This window comes from Amphiura filiformis, chromosome 16 (assembly GCF_039555335.1).
Source record: "Amphiura filiformis chromosome 16, Afil_fr2py, whole genome shotgun sequence".
Lineage (NCBI taxonomy): Eukaryota > Metazoa > Echinodermata > Ophiuroidea > Amphilepidida > Amphiuridae > Amphiura > Amphiura filiformis.
In genome coordinates, this window is record NC_092643.1 from 61809219 (window position 1) to 61827622 (window position 18404).

General features: G+C 35.5%; 1 protein-coding gene across 2 annotated transcripts; it reads right to left on the bottom strand.

Annotated features, from left to right (window-relative positions):
* Positions 1 to 7879: 7879 nt before the first annotated feature.
* LOC140136306 (squalene monooxygenase-like) lies at positions 7880 to 18122 on the bottom strand. Of its 2 annotated transcripts, XM_072158032.1 has the most exons (8): positions 17992 to 18122; positions 17235 to 17400; positions 16019 to 16114; positions 14830 to 15130; positions 14383 to 14601; positions 11712 to 11828; positions 11412 to 11509; positions 7880 to 8114 (listed from the first exon to the last, which is right to left on the bottom strand). In XM_072158032.1, the coding sequence occupies exons 3-7, from the start codon at positions 16022 to 16024 to the stop codon at positions 11433 to 11435; spliced, it is 720 nt and encodes a 239-aa protein (XP_072014133.1). In that variant the 5' UTR covers positions 16025 to 16114; positions 17235 to 17400; positions 17992 to 18122; the 3' UTR covers positions 7880 to 8114; positions 11412 to 11432. The 2 variants fall into 2 exon arrangements, with proteins under 2 accessions (XP_072014133.1, XP_072014132.1); XM_072158031.1 differs by lacking the exons at positions 16019 to 16114; positions 17235 to 17400; positions 17992 to 18122 and having other exon boundaries at positions 14830 to 15452.
* Between the last annotated feature and the right edge of the window lie 282 nt (positions 18123 to 18404).

Here is an 18404-nt window from a genome sequence, read left to right on the forward strand (position 1 = left end):
ATATTTACTTACAACGAAGCGGCAACCACAATTTGTTACAAGGACTCCTTCATGAAACAACAATAGCGATATATTGCTTTCAGATTAAGTCTTCAACATTGAAATGGATTGAAAATTAGAATATCAGAAGACGTAATATTTGATTACTCGGAAATATATTTAAACAAAATTAATAAAGGAAATCTTCATGCTTTGACAAGTGGTCAATGGCTATTTGACAGTTGAAATCCCTGCACCCCAATGGAAGGCATGACTTTTTATCTTCCGCAAAGGTAATCTACCAAAACATGTTTCAAAACGTAAAAGGGGCCAAGTTTAAAAATCTTTCCTGTGTGGCTTTTCACCCTTTTTTTAAACTTGGTCCCATTCAGTAAAGTGGTACCGTAATAACATGAAGAATGAGTCCTAATTTCTACATGCAACAATTAGGTTTAAGACTGTTCGAAAGCGGTGCAATATGACGTAGGCTATGTATTATCAAAAACATTTGAAGGTTTATGTTTCATTATATTGCGTGTTCATAAAGAGTAGTAGAGTATTATATATATACTTAGCAAATTGACTGTCTGTCAACCTGTTACATATTATAGGCCCTACATCTGTACATAAGGCGCAGGATCGCACAAGACGATGAAGAATTTAACAAAGTGAGTATTTGCTACTTTTGCTTAAATCAAAATACATTATAACGTCTTTACGGAAAAACTTCAATCAAGCACGAACATTAATTAATTTACTCTACAAAATGAACACTGACAACTAAGAAAACAAACAAGTAGCCTAAAGATGACTTCGTATGGGTCTTTAGAAACTTTCATAAATGGGACCAAATTTAAAAAAGGGTAGACTATGCCATAGTCGATTTTTGATAAATAAAAATACGTTATTAATCATGATGAACGCATTCAGTTGAACTCGAAATTATACTGATATTTATTACATCAAAATACTAGTATAAAATTGTTATGAAAAAGTTTATATAATTATATTTGTGACAGTAAAAGTAAAGTATACGTAGGCTTATATTATTGAATGCAACATATCATAATAGCATAACTATAATGCCACTTCAATACTGAACAATTCTAATTTTAGAATCTGCTAGTTTATTACGAGTTAAAAATCTTGGGAAGCTAACATACAGAGGGAGTACGGTGACTGAAAAGATGATCAGTTGTGAAAATCTATCAATTGTGCCCAAATTAATTAAATCGGAGTTTTAAGCTTAAATGCAATATCCAGAGTATGCACAATCATGACAATGGGCAAGTGGACTACGGAGTAGTCTAAAAAAGGGTGAAAAGCCACACAGGAAAGATTTTTAAACTTGGCCCCTTTTTACGTTTTGAAACGTGTTTTGGTAGATATTAATTCTTTTTTTGTGGTAAAAAGATATTGCGCGGTAAGTGGTTCTTTGTAGCCATGCGAGGCGAAGTAGTTGGATATCCATATATCGCGGTTAACGGTTCTTTGTAGCCCTGCGGGCAAACTAGTTGGATATCCATATTTCGCGATGAGTGGTTTATTGAAGCTTCGAGGGGCAAACGAGTTGGATATCCATATTTCGCGGTTAGCAGTTCTTTGTAGCCCTGCGGGGCAAACTTGTTGGATATCCATATTTCGCGGTTTGTGGTTCTTTGTAGCCCTGCGGGGCAAACTAGTTGGATATCCATATTTCGCGATGAGTGGTTTTTTACAGCTTCGAGGGGCAAACTAGTTGGATATCCATATTTCGCGGTTAGCAGTTTTTGTAGCCCTGCGGGCCTATGTTCGATATCCTCATTTCGCGGTTAGTGGTTTTAAACGACCGTAACCACCCCAATCAGCTGCATGGGGTAAAAGAATTATTTAAAAATAATAGCTGAACCCTATAGTTCAGCCAGGGACTGAAACGACATATTGGTGACTATATATAGAGTGTATTCAATAAACCCAAGCGGAACGAGAGCTGCTAAGTAACCGCTATCCGAACCATAAAAAAAAAGCATTATCAGACAACGAGTGTTCCATTTCCTCATAGCTTCTCACGTTGTACACACGTCAGTCGAATTTGGCGGTGTTGGTTTGTTAGCCCTCCAAGTTATAACATCGTTCACTTTGTGTTGAACATTTTATGTGGGCCGCACTGTAATAACATAAAGATCATTCTGATCAGTGTGATGATATCATTTCAAGAGGTCACTTCCCGATTAACATGATTAAGCTAAACAGCCTATGTGGAAGAATTTTATGCATGAGCATTGAGCAACCACATCAATGATGTAGTAATGAATACCCTCTATTGTTATCGGATTAATTTTACGACCTTCGATTACATGGGAGTAGCAACGAGGACACGGTGTTTGATTTCACTCACATAATAGATCAATATTGACCTTCATCCAGCAAGGATCAGCCAAGCACTACAGTGGCCAAGCACGAAAGGTTTCTTGTTATCTCTTCAAGTATTTTTACCTTAGGTCTATAATCATAATGCAGGACTAAATCCCGGGCCTAAATTAAGTGTACTGTTCGAGTAGGAGGATTTGTTTGATATTATTCTTGATTTTGAATAATATTATAGTACCTGTTTGTTTCCATATATCGGTTATTAAAATTACAATTCACCACATACACATTCCAGTTTGCGAGAAGTTTATAATGAATAAATGAATAGGTGTTATTATTTCGAATTATAATTATTTAGGGAGAGTGTTTTAGGATTTTCTTAGAAAAGGGATGATTGTTGATCATGTTTATTTTATTGTTGTATGTATTTTCCTGTCATTTCCTACAAACCTAATAAAGATATTTTGATAATTGAATACATGAATACAAAACCCACCCAAGTCCATGGGAAGTGATTTTGAGAGAAAAACCTGTGTATCATTTTAATTCCTTCAGTTATATTTACCTGGTCAATATGGTAAGTTTTACGTGCAAATGACTGGGTTAAACTGTATTAAGTATGACGATTAGCATTTCAGGGACTTCGTGGGGTTCATTTTAAATTGTGGACTTGGGTGGTTTTTTGAATCATATACAAAGACAACAATGTTTGAATGAGATTACCACTAGTAAGATAATACAAAATAAAGCACACAGGTATGTATAATGCTGGTAAGCATTCTGCCATGTAATATAAACCACACACTTTCCTTTATTAAACCCATTTTTTTTTCAAAAGTCACTCTCCAGCAATGAATGTGTTACAAGCGGACTTTTATACATACTGGATTTCAATCAATGTGCTACAAGACTCAAATTATGGACTTGGGTTATTCTTTCATACGTGCTATTTTTCACATGCTCAATAGACACAATGGATGAATTTGAGTTGTTTTTTCATACATATGACAGGCCTATGCATAGCAACAAATTCCCATTGGCCACAGTATGGACTTGGGTGGTTTTTGTATTCATATATTCAATTGAAAATAGTCTGTATCGTAGAGGTTGAAAGAGTCAACAAGCGTCAGAAATTATAATTTGCCATCATGATGCAGTCATGTCTACAGTAGAATTCACCTCGACCTTTGCAGGACTTAAACCCCATTAAAAGCTATTAAACCAAGATAACACTCATTGAAAACAGCTCAACTGATTAAATCATATCTTCTCTGGTTAAATACACACAACATATGTTTCTGCTTTACACGTACAATGGAGCAATGGGCTGGGATTATAGTTTCAGTTGGGTGAACGATTATAAAGCGAGCGCTAGAGAACAATTCTGTGTGGTCTTTGTTTACGAAATGAGTCAATACGTGCTTGTTGTCAACCAGCGTTCTTGAAAATGAGAAGCATGGTGGTTTGCAGACTTAACACGGTTTGGAAATAATTTCTTCATATTTTTGGTGTTATCTGTCGTTTACATATCCTTCCTAAAACACCAAAGTACGCATATTTCCAAACATCTAAATTAGCTAAAATTTAGGACATGTTACAAAACTATATTTTCTAGAATTTTAGAAGAGTACTTTTAATATTGGCCGGTTATTTTCACACAGCGACGTTAACTAGGCAATGTACTATTACCTATAACATACACTAAAACACCAAAGTACGCATATTTCCAAACATCTAAATTAGCTAAAAATTTAGGCCATGTTACAAAACTATATTTTCTAGAACTTTAGAAGAGTACTTTTAATATTGGCCGGTTATTTTTCACACAGCGACGTTAACTAGGCAAATCCCCATACTTTTAACGTAGGCTATTTGTAGAGGTCACGGGTCAATGGTAAGAGCATTGTGTATTGTCTATAGGAAAACGGACAGTAACTGCAGTATGTGGAACTTCGGTCATATTTTATTTGAAATATAACTGGATGTTAGGGTCTGCATGCATGGTATGCATAGTATGATGATATACAGACACTGACCTTTCCCTAAAACTATTAAGCAGCAAGTTGTGTATCACACCCATCATGGGTTCGAACCCCTTTATTGTATTTTATTGTTAAACCTGAATAGCGTGATTACTTTTGAATGAGCGGCAGCACACATATTTTGTTTGAGGATAGCTGGATCTATCTCCTTTTCCTCACATCTTCTCTGTAGTACAAAGCTGTCTTTTTATCTAGTGTTTAGACAATGTTTACTCAACCATTGCTATCAATGGATGTTGCCATTTTTGACGACTTCTATCTTTTGAAATGCCCAAAATGAATCAATAAAACCGTGTATAAGATATTTGCGGGGATATTTGGGCGCGATTACAAAAAATTAGATATAAATGGGCACTTCTGGGTTGGGTATCTATAGAGGCCCTGCATGAAATTATTGATTGGCTCCAAACAAAGAATTTGAACCGGTGTCCTTCACCGTAGTTATGGCGGAGTAAAGTCCATTCAATCAAATGTTGTCATCAACCTATTTGATCGTAGTGCAGGGTTATGTGTGTGAGACGAACTGTCACGGTAGATTGCAATCATGCTTTTGTTGAATGCATTTGAGTAGTCTGCCATATTTACGGGATGATACGTCACATGCAATGCCTCTATAGATTCTATAGAATTTAAGTATGATATATTTTCGATGGTAATATATTTTCACTTTCAAAGTTTGTAGTTTTCATAATTGCAATTTCTGAATATTATATAAAAAGCGGGAATAAGTCTATAAATGTAAGAGTATCGGATCATTTTGAATGTTAATAAATACGAAACGCCGGCGGTAGACACCAGCGATATCAGGGATTGCCGCGATTCTTGCAGTAGCTTTTATGAATAGAATACAATAGTGGATACAATAGCGGATACAATAGCGGAACAATAGAGCTCTCTTACGGGCAAATAAACCTCGTCGCGTTTTGCTCAATTTCACTTCTTCTTTTCATGAACTAACCGTTATTTCATTAAGTAACCGTTATTTTTTAACTTGGCAAATCCTCGACGCGAGGTTTTTAATGTGAATTTCGAGTGGAGTTACCTGAATGGATGACTCCATTTGGAATCTACACCCATGTGTGGGAGATTAACTTCATGTCTTCCATATGGATTTCAACTGGAATAGCCCAATGAAAATCCCATTGAATTGTTTTTTCGATTGATTCTAAGCTCAAGTCTAGAATTATATATGTCAATTCGCTAAAGGAAGATTTGTTCATTGTAATTGATGGAAATGAAAGAGATAAGTGCATCTTAAATCATTGCTATCGATCGCATCAAGTAAACACAATAAGATATTCGAAGACAATTATATACATTTGAAAGTGTTTTGTTAACAGCTATAGGAAAAAAGTGATTCGTGCCTCAAAACCAGGAACAAGTCAAGTTTTTCGTTTTGGTATTTTAATGTAGCTGTAAAACATATAATAAGATTTTGACATACAAATAATTATAGCCTACTAGATATCATGCAATTTGCCCAGGATTCAGTGGCGTAAATTAACTTTCCCAATCGAGGGCAGGGATCGAGGGGGTGTATCTGCCTTTTAGGTGGGGTTTCGAAATACCAATCATACATTAAAGCATGTATAACGGTCAACTCATTGGGGCAAGCAGGGATAGGGTTCCTCCCGCCCCCTAACCACACCCCTGATTATGAAACTCCGTGAATACAATTTCGCGAAGGAAGCAATGAAATTAACCAAGTAAAAGAAAAGGTTTAAATGTCGGGTTATATATGAAGGGCATGAAAGCGTTTTAATAACATTCATAAAATATTTTTGAATACAGAATGTTATCTAATTGTTGACAAGATATTTTGCAAATTTTTTGCCCAAATTTTTTTTAGAGTAAAGCAATTATTGATTAAAAATCCCATTTTTGTAAATACTTTTGGGATTTGATAAGTAGGTCTATAAAAGGTTTCAAAGCTTAAACATCAAAAACTTATTTCAAAAGTTGCATTAATTTGTCTATATAATCTTTTAAAGGCCTCTGTCTCAAAATCAGGTCTGTTGACATTGTTCGGGTTTTGCAAGAACGGGTCGCACATTGAACCGATATCTAAATTATGCGAACTCGCTGGAGTGTTTTGATTTTCACATCCAGCTACAAATTTAGCATTGAATTTAAATATTTGTGAACCAAATATTGTAAGTGCGTTTATATTCATGGCAATCCGAATAATCCTGAAAAACATGAAAAAGAAAAAAATACGGCATTTGTGACAGTCATATTGCAACATACAGTTTCAAATCCTTTACAATGCAAATTCATTACGACGTCTGTGATTAGATCAATTCGGGGCTCGTTTTCTAAGGACAGCACTGATTGGATAATAACGCATTATATCATTGGGAGACAACCGCGTCACCGAAAAAGCAAGGAAAATAGTCCACTAGGAAATTCATTTTGTTCAGATTTATTCAAGATTCGGCAATTTTCTTGACTATTTTTTGACATTTCTTTATCTAAATTGTAAATATTGTTCGTAGATAGCTTTATACTTTGTCAAAAGTTTGATAGCTCTGTTAATTCTTTATAGTTATTGTTCAAAATAATATATCAACATGGTCAACGGCACAATTATTGTAACGTATTTCTCACCAGTTTGGGCGAAATTTAATTAATTAAATCAACAAATTCTAGTTGCAGTTTAACTTTTGACAAACACCTGAGTTACAAGTTAGATGCAAATGTCGTTCATAATGTCCTTTAACAAAACTACCGGACCAAAAACAATAACACTTGAAGCACACCATACGTTTTCTGCACGTGACAAGCCTGAGTTGTATGAAACAAGCAAGCTGTTTTCTATTTACTAAATCATTTTAGTCTCCTAAAACCATAATGATATAGTATTTTGTGGTCAATCCAAAGCTTTCGATGTCTCCATAAATATACATGCGTTACTAATAAATGTATTCCGTTTTGTATGATAGTATCGGGTTTATAAATTGTCTCTCATTATTGTATTATATTGTATTGTATTATTGTATTATATTATTATATATGTTTATAGCTGGTTTCACACTGCCATGCCGCTTGTCGCTGATACAACGCTTGTGCATTGCAGATAAACGGGCAAAGGGCGCAGACCACCAAATAACTCTCCAGTGAGAAGCACGTACTCTCCACTGAAAAGCACGTAAAATTCAACAAATTTCAAATTTTACCCCGCGTGATAATATTTTTAATTTTTTACGCCATCCCTGTAAGGACTGACTTTTCATTTAAGCTTCAATTTTGGTTAACTTTATAGATTCAGTTTTTTTTATTAATTGATGTAAGAATAAAAGTTCACAAGATTTGATCTTCATATTTTGCAAAATGGAAATTTGAAGGACTGCCTTTGATTTATGAATAATTGGGAGTAGTTTGGGGATACTTTATGTTTGCAGATATTGCAATCGGTTTTGACCCCACACTGTCTCCGAGTAGCAATATATACTTTCAACCGGAACTCATCACCATTGCACCTTTCGTGTGTGATTTGGTGTCCTGCGCCCATAATATCAGGCTTGTCATTGGCTGATACGTCATGCCACAAGCGGCATGAAAGTCTGATAGGGGCATTAAGCATAAGGTTCCATGATCTCTTTCATCATAGCGTTCCATTTTCTCCGAACTTTCATAGCTTCCCAGACAGCATATAGATATGGCTGTGTGTCGTAGATCTCTTGAATAGTACCCTGAATTGTTCCATCAAGCATATTATTCACGGCCTTTGGATCGGTTATAGTCCTGTGAAAAATACAGGCAGAAATATTAGACACGGTCGAATAATGAATCAAATAGTTTCATTTTCAATGATTCAAGAGCAAGTTACCGATTTCAACAAAATGTAGTTTATAACACTTCTCGTATCATTCCTTGATCTCCGGTGTACTGTACATTAAGCGAGATTAGAATCAAAACTGACGGAGCCTTTTACAAATATGAAGAACTCAGTTGGAAAAGCCCTTACATCACCTCTGGGTGAAATTGATATCGTATATTTCCTGTTTGGGAAATCTTAGGGAATTTCCGGAAATCTGAACTTAAAATGAATTATAAAATAGTTTTGTTTGACTATTTTGATGTATAATATAGGTTTTCCCGTCCAATTTCAAACTTTGGTCGTTCAGTTTAGTATAAGTGTCATTCCTTTTCGCGCGAAATTGAATGAACGCTTACATTCTCGATTTCAATTTAGCAAATGTGCAATCTATTTCATTTAATACGCATTCAAAATTCTAAATAGTGCACCCAATTTCGCACATTGTGCAGCAAATTTCGCAAATTGTGCAGCCAAATTCATGTAGCCTTGAATGTTCTTTACCTATTAAAACCAAAAGGAACTCTGTTTGGGTCACAATCCCGGGGTCACAATGCTTGAAATAATCATTTTAATAATTAACAAAAGTTGTAGCTTCGGAAATACTCAAAATGGCGTTTTGCCGAATTTAATAAAAATTTATATTTAAAAAAGTGAATGAGATATTTTAATTTTTCCTTTTGATTTTGAAAGCATTAGTCAAGTTACAAAAAGTAGTGCCAAAGGCATGGGCTCGAATTCGATTGCAAAAGTGGTTTCTAGAAAAGGGATACATTTATTTAGTTGTAAAAGCCCTTACATCCACAGAAGGCGCGATATAAAATAAATAATAAAATAAATAGGAAGGCTTGAAAATTGCACCAAACCTATTCTTTTAGTTTCTATTCATCAGCATTTTATTCAAAACCAAAATGAATCAAATTGAACAAGTAATTTTTGCACAATTAAAAAAAGCTGTTTTTTCAAAAAGTCAAAAAGTGGATATAAAGGCTTTTGCAACTAAACTCTCATATACATCAAACATAAGCTGCATTATATTATGATCAGCTCATAATAGACGAGTATTATTCGGTTTTTGTTACTGCGCGCGTCCCAACTTACGACTGTGTAAATTCACAAAAGCACTCGTTAGTCAAGTAATACGTAAACTTCAAATTGTTCCGGTTGCAAGATTAATTTATCCAAATCAGAAGCTCTCTGGATTGGTGCAAAAAGGGTCGTTACACTTCCCATTGTCAGATAAAGGTCTTTCTTGGAAAACAAACCAATTTAAAACATTAGGCATCCACTTTTCCTTGAATATTGATTCTATGTTTGATCTTATTTTTAAGGTTAAGCTTAAACAAATTGAGGGTACTTTAAATTGTTGGCGTTCTAGAAACCTTTCTATGATTGGAAAAATCTGTGTTATTAAGTCCCTTCTCCTGCCTCAACTTTTATTTTTATTTTCAATATTGTCTATCAAAATTCCTAAATCATTTTTAAACAACTTGAGAAATTGTTTTTCAAATTCATTTGGAATGGGGGTAATGATAGAGTCAAAAGAAAATGCTTGTGCAATGATTATTCATTATGTGGTCTTTGTATGATTGATCCTTATAATTTTGCCATTGCACAGAAAATGACTTGGGTTAAACATTTGCTTGACAATGACTATAAGTCTTTGTGGAAATCAATTGAGTTAACAAAATGGATGATTTGTATGGTGATATCCTGTGGCATTCATATGCTCCTGAAAGAGTGTTGAAACATTTACAGAGTTCTCAATTAGCCGATTCACTTAGAACCTGGTATTATTATAGGGAAATTGCTGTTAAGTTATTGTTTGATGTTAGTTTTTCAGACCTTGGAGCTTGTCAGTCCTTATGGTATAATAAAAATATTAGATCAAAATCAAAACAGTACTTTTTTTACAAAGAATGGTGGGACAATGGTATTTTGTTTGTTAGTGACTTAATTAATCCTCCTCTCCCTGATTTTAAGCTTTTTGAAGAATTAGTCCTTGATTTTGATATTTCGCGCCGAGGTAGACAAAAATATAATTTTCTAATGAAAAACATTCCCAGATCATGGTTCGATAATCCAACCGCTGAAATTACTCATACTATTGTTTTTGATCGTATTGTAGAAGATCTTTTCAGAAATACAAAAGTTCCCAAGTACACTTATTTTGTTATGAATGAAAAGTGTATTCCTGAAAAGCGTATGAGTGATTGGAGTGAGTTGGTGGATGATCTTGAAGCAAGTTGTGATTCTTGCGAGGATTGGGAAATAATTCACCTTTTAATAATTTTAAATGTTCTATTGACACTCGTCTCCGTTCATTTTATTTCAAGATATTTCACAAGGCTATCGCCTTCAATGACTTTCTTTTAAGATCAAAAGAAAGGATTCCCCAAATTGTTCCTTTTGTGATAAGATGTCTGAGACAACTGTTCATGTGTTTTGTGACTGTGAAGTTGTCAAACCAATTTGGAATGAGCTTATTTCTGTAATTGTTAACAAACATGATATTGATTTTTCCTGTTCAAAATTTAATAAAATGTTTGGTGTCCCAGGTGATAAATTCCTTACTCAATTATTCCTGATTTTAAAATATTATATTTATATTTGTAAATTTCAAAATAAAAAGCCAACTTTTATTGGATTTAGGGCCCATGTTAAATTTAATAGGGAAACAGAATACTTTATTGCCAAGGGAAAAGACAAGCTTTCTGCCCATTTCCGTAAATGGAGGTTTGATTTGTAATTTTTGCTGTATCTATTTCATTAAGTTTTGATGGCTGCATGATCCATGCTATGAGGTATGCTATGATTTTTCAACATTTGTTGCTGGATTGTATCACTAGTGTTAATTAAATTTGTGCAATTTTTTTTTTTTAGGTGATCTTTGTGATTTTTTTTATGATTGCTTTGTAATTCTTTTTTGTGTGATATCTTATAAAAATAAAAAAACACCGAAACACGCGTAGATTTTGCGCCAAGCTGTTTGTACGCAATAATACATCAATCCTATGGCGTCCATGGAAAATGACTGGTAATGTAGATTATATAACATTAAAAATCAACCCAATACATGATGTTATGAGTCCCGCCGATTTTGGCACAAATCATTTTTCGGCAATGTTCCTATGAGATTTTCTAAATCCGATCGATTTGGGGTACATAACCCCTGTGACCCTATGACGCTACGCCACTGACTAATGGTTTTATACTATACGTACCCTCCAAATAAGCCAGATACGTCATTCGGTTTGGATCTCTTCCTCCGGTACGCTTCGCAAACTTTTGATCATGAACTGTTGCATCTTTATTATGCTTTCTGGTAGGAAATTCATAAGGAAGAAATAAAGATGACTTTAGCAATTCACCTTTACAGTAAGCCCTTGAGGGTAGGCCTGAGATGTCGTCATTTAACGTCAAGTATATCCCATGGAATCAACAATGTCTCACATTCCTCAAAATGTCAGCCTCGAGGTAAAACAATATTATTTATTGGGAGTAATCTGTTTCAATAATCTTACCATCATTAAGACTGAAAAGACGAGTAGATAACTCAGCCATAACATTTAGAGCATACGCCCAATCTAGTCGTTCCTTGTGGAAGCGAAGCTTTTGTTCGTAGATAGCTTTATCATCGGCTGAAAAAAAGACACATTCCGACTAACATGATTAAGGTAACGTCGGTAAAGAAAAAGACTGTATTACATCATTCTTACCACCGTCATATAATTTTTTTATACTCGATGTTTTGAGTGCATTTTGCCACAGTTGCAGCGGCAAATATTTGTGACAGAAATGTGCCACAGCGCACGGCTGTTTGATGTATACAGAATTGGCTTCATTATTAACTAAATGCAAACTATAGATGGCGCTAATGGTTAATACTGCCATTAAAACAGTTGGAATAGGTGAAACAAGCAACAAGGAAATTTTATAAACATTTTATCAAAAAAATAATAGGAATTATTTGTATTAAAAGCTTGAAACAGTAATTTCCAGTAACTAAATAGCGCCACCAATTTTGTCATTAATAGATACATTTTATATACGAAAAAGCTATAAAATGCTATAAAATAAAAGTGAATAATTTTGTAACAGAGGGGAAATTAAAGTTGAGAATGACTCAAAAGCCTCTGTATACATTAGCATGATATCACATTTAGCTGTTTAAGCCTAAAATTTGGCTGTACATGATGTTTTGTTTCAAAAATTAATAAATGATCCCATCAAACAACCGTGAGCGACTTATTTGAGCGGGAAAACACAGCAGTGTACCGAACATTATAGCTAGAAAACGTTTTAATTACACCTCTTACATAATGAGCTAACGGTGCAAACTGATTGGTCAATTGCGTACGACACAACAAAACTAGATTTAGCTACCACCAGCTGATCTACGAAATAAACTATCAACTCACTGGATAATATTTTCTGCTATTTCCCTACAACCTCAATCCCAGTGTCAGTGTTTGGCGTTAGAATTTTGCACGTCGGATCCGTATTGAATGTAATATTTTCACTGCTATGCTATTTCATTAAAAAAAATCAATCTTTATAAGCTTACCGTAACTTTGAACTTGATTGTGGAATATTGGATCAATAAAGAATGGCAAGTTAATTTTCATTTATTTGAATTACATGTAAGATAACTAAATAATTGGCACCATAAGCTCACAAATATGTAAGAGGTGTAAAAAACAAATGCTGCTTGGTATAGGTTTAATCGGGGAAATAGGTCAAACTAGTTTTCCTCGGTACTGCTACAGGCCTATCACATCCTACTGGCTCGGGGTTTTAGGCCCGTAGCCAGTGCCTCGGGTATTTTCCCTATTTCTCCGCTAACCATGTAGTATGTGTATGATATAGATCACGGGGATATTAGCCTTAGGATTATTGTTCGACTGGACTATGCGGGAATATTCGGGCCCGAGCCCATACCGAGCCCTTTTCCATTGCTAAGGTAATGTTGACGAAAATTCCCCCGTAGTGCCGCCACTGAACATAACCCTGACCCTAATTTTAACTCTAATTTTAACGTAAATTGACGAAACTATAACTTTAGCCCTTTTCGGAATAATGCCCTCTCGAACTAGATGTCCCCGCCCGTCCTCCTCAACCCCTAACTTAATACTCAATTGCTCGCTCACATTCAATAAGTATCAAAATTGACAAAAAACTAATTCAAAATGTGTGTTTTTAAGCACTTTTTTGTGTCCCCCATACTAAATCGGTAATTTGTACACCTTTGACGTAAACTTAAAGTATAAACACGTAAAGGATTATACATGATCTAATCATCCCGGCTGGAAGATGTTGAGGAAGGCTCGTATACTATACATCACGCTCATACGTTATATGACAATTTGACGTACAATCACGTATGTGATGCATGAGATGCATGGAGCTAGTATGGTAACTGATCGTCACATTATTGTCATGGTATTATATATTGTAATTGTATACGTCAATTTCGTTCAGGTGGGTTCAAACGGATTATAAAGTTTTACTTTACACGGAAGCAAAAAAACAATTAATTTATAAGTGTAAAATGGGGAGGTGGGTTTTGCCTAACCGAAAGGGGGGGGAACAAATAATATTTTAAAATTATAAGTAAGGCGAAGAAAAAAGAAACCCTGTTCTACGGTCGGTGTTTTTTTAATAACCCAAAAATCACCAAAATCTGTAAATAATTTGCAATTTGAGAAAATCCCCCAAAAAAAAAGGTCCTGAAATTTCCGAAATTTTGGTCGGCATTAATTTGTGCAGGAAAAAATAATAAATAAATAAATAAATAAATAAATAAATAAATAAATAAATAAATAAATAAATAAATAAATAAATAAATAAATAAATAAAAATTAGTTATGTTTGTACATGGGTGGGGGTGCTGTGCAATAATCATGATCCTTCGATATCCATGATTTATCCTTGCAAATTTATAGCATCGAACCTCCAGCCAATGTTCCTTGCCAGTGCTAGCCACGAAACAAGGTCACAACTGTAGCCACTCCCTCAATGGTCGCCATTTCAGTGATTGACAGTGATGTAATGCAAATATGGTGCTGGCCATCTGGTCACGTGCGCATTTATAAAAGCGCATTTATATATATAACCGAAGTCTACTGTTTATATAAGTACTGTACCCTCTCCGCACGCAAACATATACTATACTATCTTTGCCTTTACACTTACTGAGATCTTTGACATTAGACAGTGCATTCCACCAATAACACACGTCTTTGAGTGCTACTGTCATTCCACACGCATTTATAGGATGTCGGTTGTTAAACGCATCGCCCAGCACTAGAACCCCAGGAGTACTGTCCACATTTGCCGCCATGCTTTTTGTTCGTACAGACTGAACTCTTGAAACAGACTTGGCGCTTCTAAGGTAGGATTCTTTCATGTGATCTGATAAGTAAGAGGCAAGTTACATCATGAAAGTAGCAAGAATTTTGTCTACGAAAAAATAACAATACTAACAGATATTACAATTGCAATAGACCATTTCTATAATTGGCAATTTTCTACCGTTGATGGGGTGAACATCGATATAATGACCTTCTTGTGTTCGATTTCGTTATTTTATAATCACCCACATAGGAATGGTATAGAGTTTTAAGAGAGGAGTGCTATTACCTGGAGCAAATGGTGCTACCTTCTCCTCAACAAAGTTATTCAAATCTGATGGTGTAGGTCCATTCACGTAGATCATTGACCGAATCTCACGTTTGTTTATATAAAATACATTCCATTGCGCGTGAAGAGTTCCAACGACAAATTCAAGGCTGTGCTTTCCAAATCCTTCGCCAAATTCATGATCCTTGAGCATGAGAGCCAAGCAGCATGATTTGCTGGTTGGTTTGTAAGTGGTTTGAAATTCACTTGACAGATGAGGGTAGTGCCCATCACTAACTACAACCAATGGGGCTCTCATCTCCTGTGGAAATATTAAATAGACCATTTTGGTAATTCCCGAAATACTTTGCGATCTAAACCAAGACTACGTCATCGTCGATGCGCAGTTCACCGTGCGCAGTGACGATCTGCGTATCGACTCACTGTTTCTTTGCAAATGATTATGGAAATCACCGGAAGGTAGATTGATGAAACTTTAAACATGCCATTCAGTAAATGTTATGGCCCTAGCAACTTCTTCTTATGGAACTATTTCTTTATCAATACAACTCATACTAGCTACGCTCTCCTGACCTTAGCTTGCGTGAATCACTATTGATTTTCACCATAATCATATATGTAAGTCTTTTTTTGTGCTGATTGTAGACTAGTAAATTGGAGTAAAATAATGGGTACACAAAATTGGAGCACCAACATGACCAATGTTTTTGCTTGCTTGTGTCTCTAAACACCCTCCTGAAATCATATCAAAAAAGGGCAAAAAGGAAGTAAGGGAAAATGCTAATTTGAATAAAACAAAAATGACCACTAAAGCAGGGCTGAAATTTCAAATTGGGTGAATATGTATAAAACCATCTAATTGTATTGCTCTCATTATTAGGATTCAGAAAAAGTATAGTTTGACCTATCTGCGATGTACAGTTCTTGAGTTATATGAATCAAGGTCAAATGTCAAGTGTTGGTCTCTATATGGGTAAAAAATAAAACAAGGCCCCAGGGGCCTATCCAGAGGTGAGGTGGGGGCAAGGGGCAACCTTTCCCCTATGAGAAGTCCCCCCGTGGGATACTGGCCGCCCTGAAATTGAATATTTTACAATGTTCGTCAAGTTTTGGTCCCCTTGAAATCTGCCTTGCCCTTTTTAAGCGTCAGCTCCTCTTTTCAAAGAGGTAATACGAAATATTTATTTACCTCCATATTATCCTGTCCTTTCGTCGATACTTGACACCGACCACACGTCCGTTTTCTTTCAGAAGTTCCTTCCCAACACCTTCTATTACTGTCACTCTAAGAATAAATATTTGAAAATTAAAGTTTAAACTGATACCAGTATAAAATAGTAAATAGTAGATCTTTTATTTCCATGGTCAATTGAAGTGCTTGTTTTCCGACACAAGTCTTTTCGACTTAATTATGTTAATTAGGTTTAGGATAAATAGCGCCCCTTGTTCTAATTTAGTTAATAATGACTCACTTTTCTATCACACCAGACAGCGCTGCAGCGATGCAAGACACATTAATATAAAGCAATTTAGCAACAATTGGGAACTTACAGCTGAGAAAGGAACATCATTATAACACCTTATATTTACTACAATAAGCGATCCGAATTACTATTTACTTTTACACAATTATAGGGCGCAATATTGAAACCGCGACCACAAAAACTGAACCAAAAATTACTCGCCCCCATCCTCCTCCTTCGAGCTGCCACAACTTCTTGCCCTCCCCCTCCCCCGTTTTGGCTTGTAACCCCTTCATAATACACCACGGTGGTATTATTGCACAACCCCAACAAGAACTAATTGTAATAAAAGAGAATTGACCAACTGAATTCGAACAATCATTAACATGAAAATTCATCTGTATTGGTAATCCATATATAGAAAGATTTTAACTCTTATTCGTATTCAGATAGACCTTTTCATAATTGTCATTTTCCGCTATTAATGCGTTGAACATTGAGAAGGGTATCACATAATTATAAAATAACTACAGGTCAACAAGGGCGTGATATCGATGTTCACCCCAAGAAAGGCAGGAAAGTGCAAATTATAGGAAAGGTCTATATAGGTTGTGGGAATGGAATCTTCTTCGGGTAAAAACACACCAATTTTGCTCGAAAATGGGCTTTTGTTCATCGTAGTACCGACTTAGCTACTACGATACAGGGTGTATCAAAATGATTGGTTCCCATCAACCTTGATTATGGACATGACTGTCACATCAAAATTCAACATAGGATCCATATAATTTGTTGGTTAATGTCATAAACAGTCACATAATAATAAATTATGGTTATTTCAAGAAGACCTTATGTGAGATTTTCAATAAACACCAAAACGGATTTGTACCATTCATTTTGATACAGTCTGTATCAGAAGATCTTAAAAATTATTATACTCACGATTGCTGAGACAAAGCTTTCTTTCTGAGGGCACCAACCAGTGAGCTGTGACGCATAACCAACATGCCTGGTTCAGGAAGTGTCACAACGGCTGGTTTACCACCAAGTCGAATGTCATAAAAAGCATATTCTTTTATAAAGTTTCCATCCACGTCATCTAAAATATCTATGATATTGATAAAATTATAGTTATATTGATAAAATAATAGTAATATAATTGATAAGGAAAAAAGCTGACTTAAATATTTTTTCAAAAAGTAGAAAATGTCGGGGTTAGGGGCGGAGTAGTAGTGCTTACGATGTAAGCACACCAAAAGAAGAGGGATATAGAGTGATCAATGATTTTCAATCATTTGAATGTTATTCTTCTGCTAGGTAATCCCTAGTCCTTTATCTTTTATATGAGTTTAGTCTTCAATGTCCAGTCGTCAAATTAATCAACTGTTTCTCAAAGTCAGAGTGGCAATGGACCCTTTTAGTCTCACCCATGGTTGACGGGCAGGTCAAATCCAGGACATCTTGCTGTTGGGTCACTAATGTGTGTAGAAGACTAGATGTTGAAATTACGCAAATCCTTGGTATCGGTGGTGGGACAGATGATGTAAGTTCCTTCCCACAAGAATCAAAGGGGTAAGGGCATTTCGTTTTTTGTTTTGAAGTCCCAAGACAAGCCAGGGAGCTCAAATAGGAACACAATACTTTTGCTGAGTAAGCAGTTGGACAGCCGCATCTATAAAACATTTATAATTTTATTTACCTTTCATTCCAAGTGTTTCTAGAGTATTAACACCAGCGGGCAGTAGACCTTCTCCACGGAATGTGTCATCTATTCCCAAATTCTTCTCAATCATCACAACTTTTCTGCCGTCCATACCACATCGGGCGGCAAAAGTCGCCCCTGTGAAACCACCACCAATAACTATTATGTCGGCATCCGAGTCGCTGAATTTAGGCGGGGATTAATCTTGAAAAATCGAATGAGAAAAGGTAAAGGTACAGATGCTGAAAATAATTGCTTTAATACGGTTTATCTACTAGTATTGTTAACAATTTCCTCAAAAAAGGGTCCACCTTGGGAGTCTCAAAATCGTGGCTGTTTGTCTATGTATTCAGATCAGCCTTTAATATGTGTTTATGGCCATATGCCCAACGGTGTGTGTGTACGAGTGG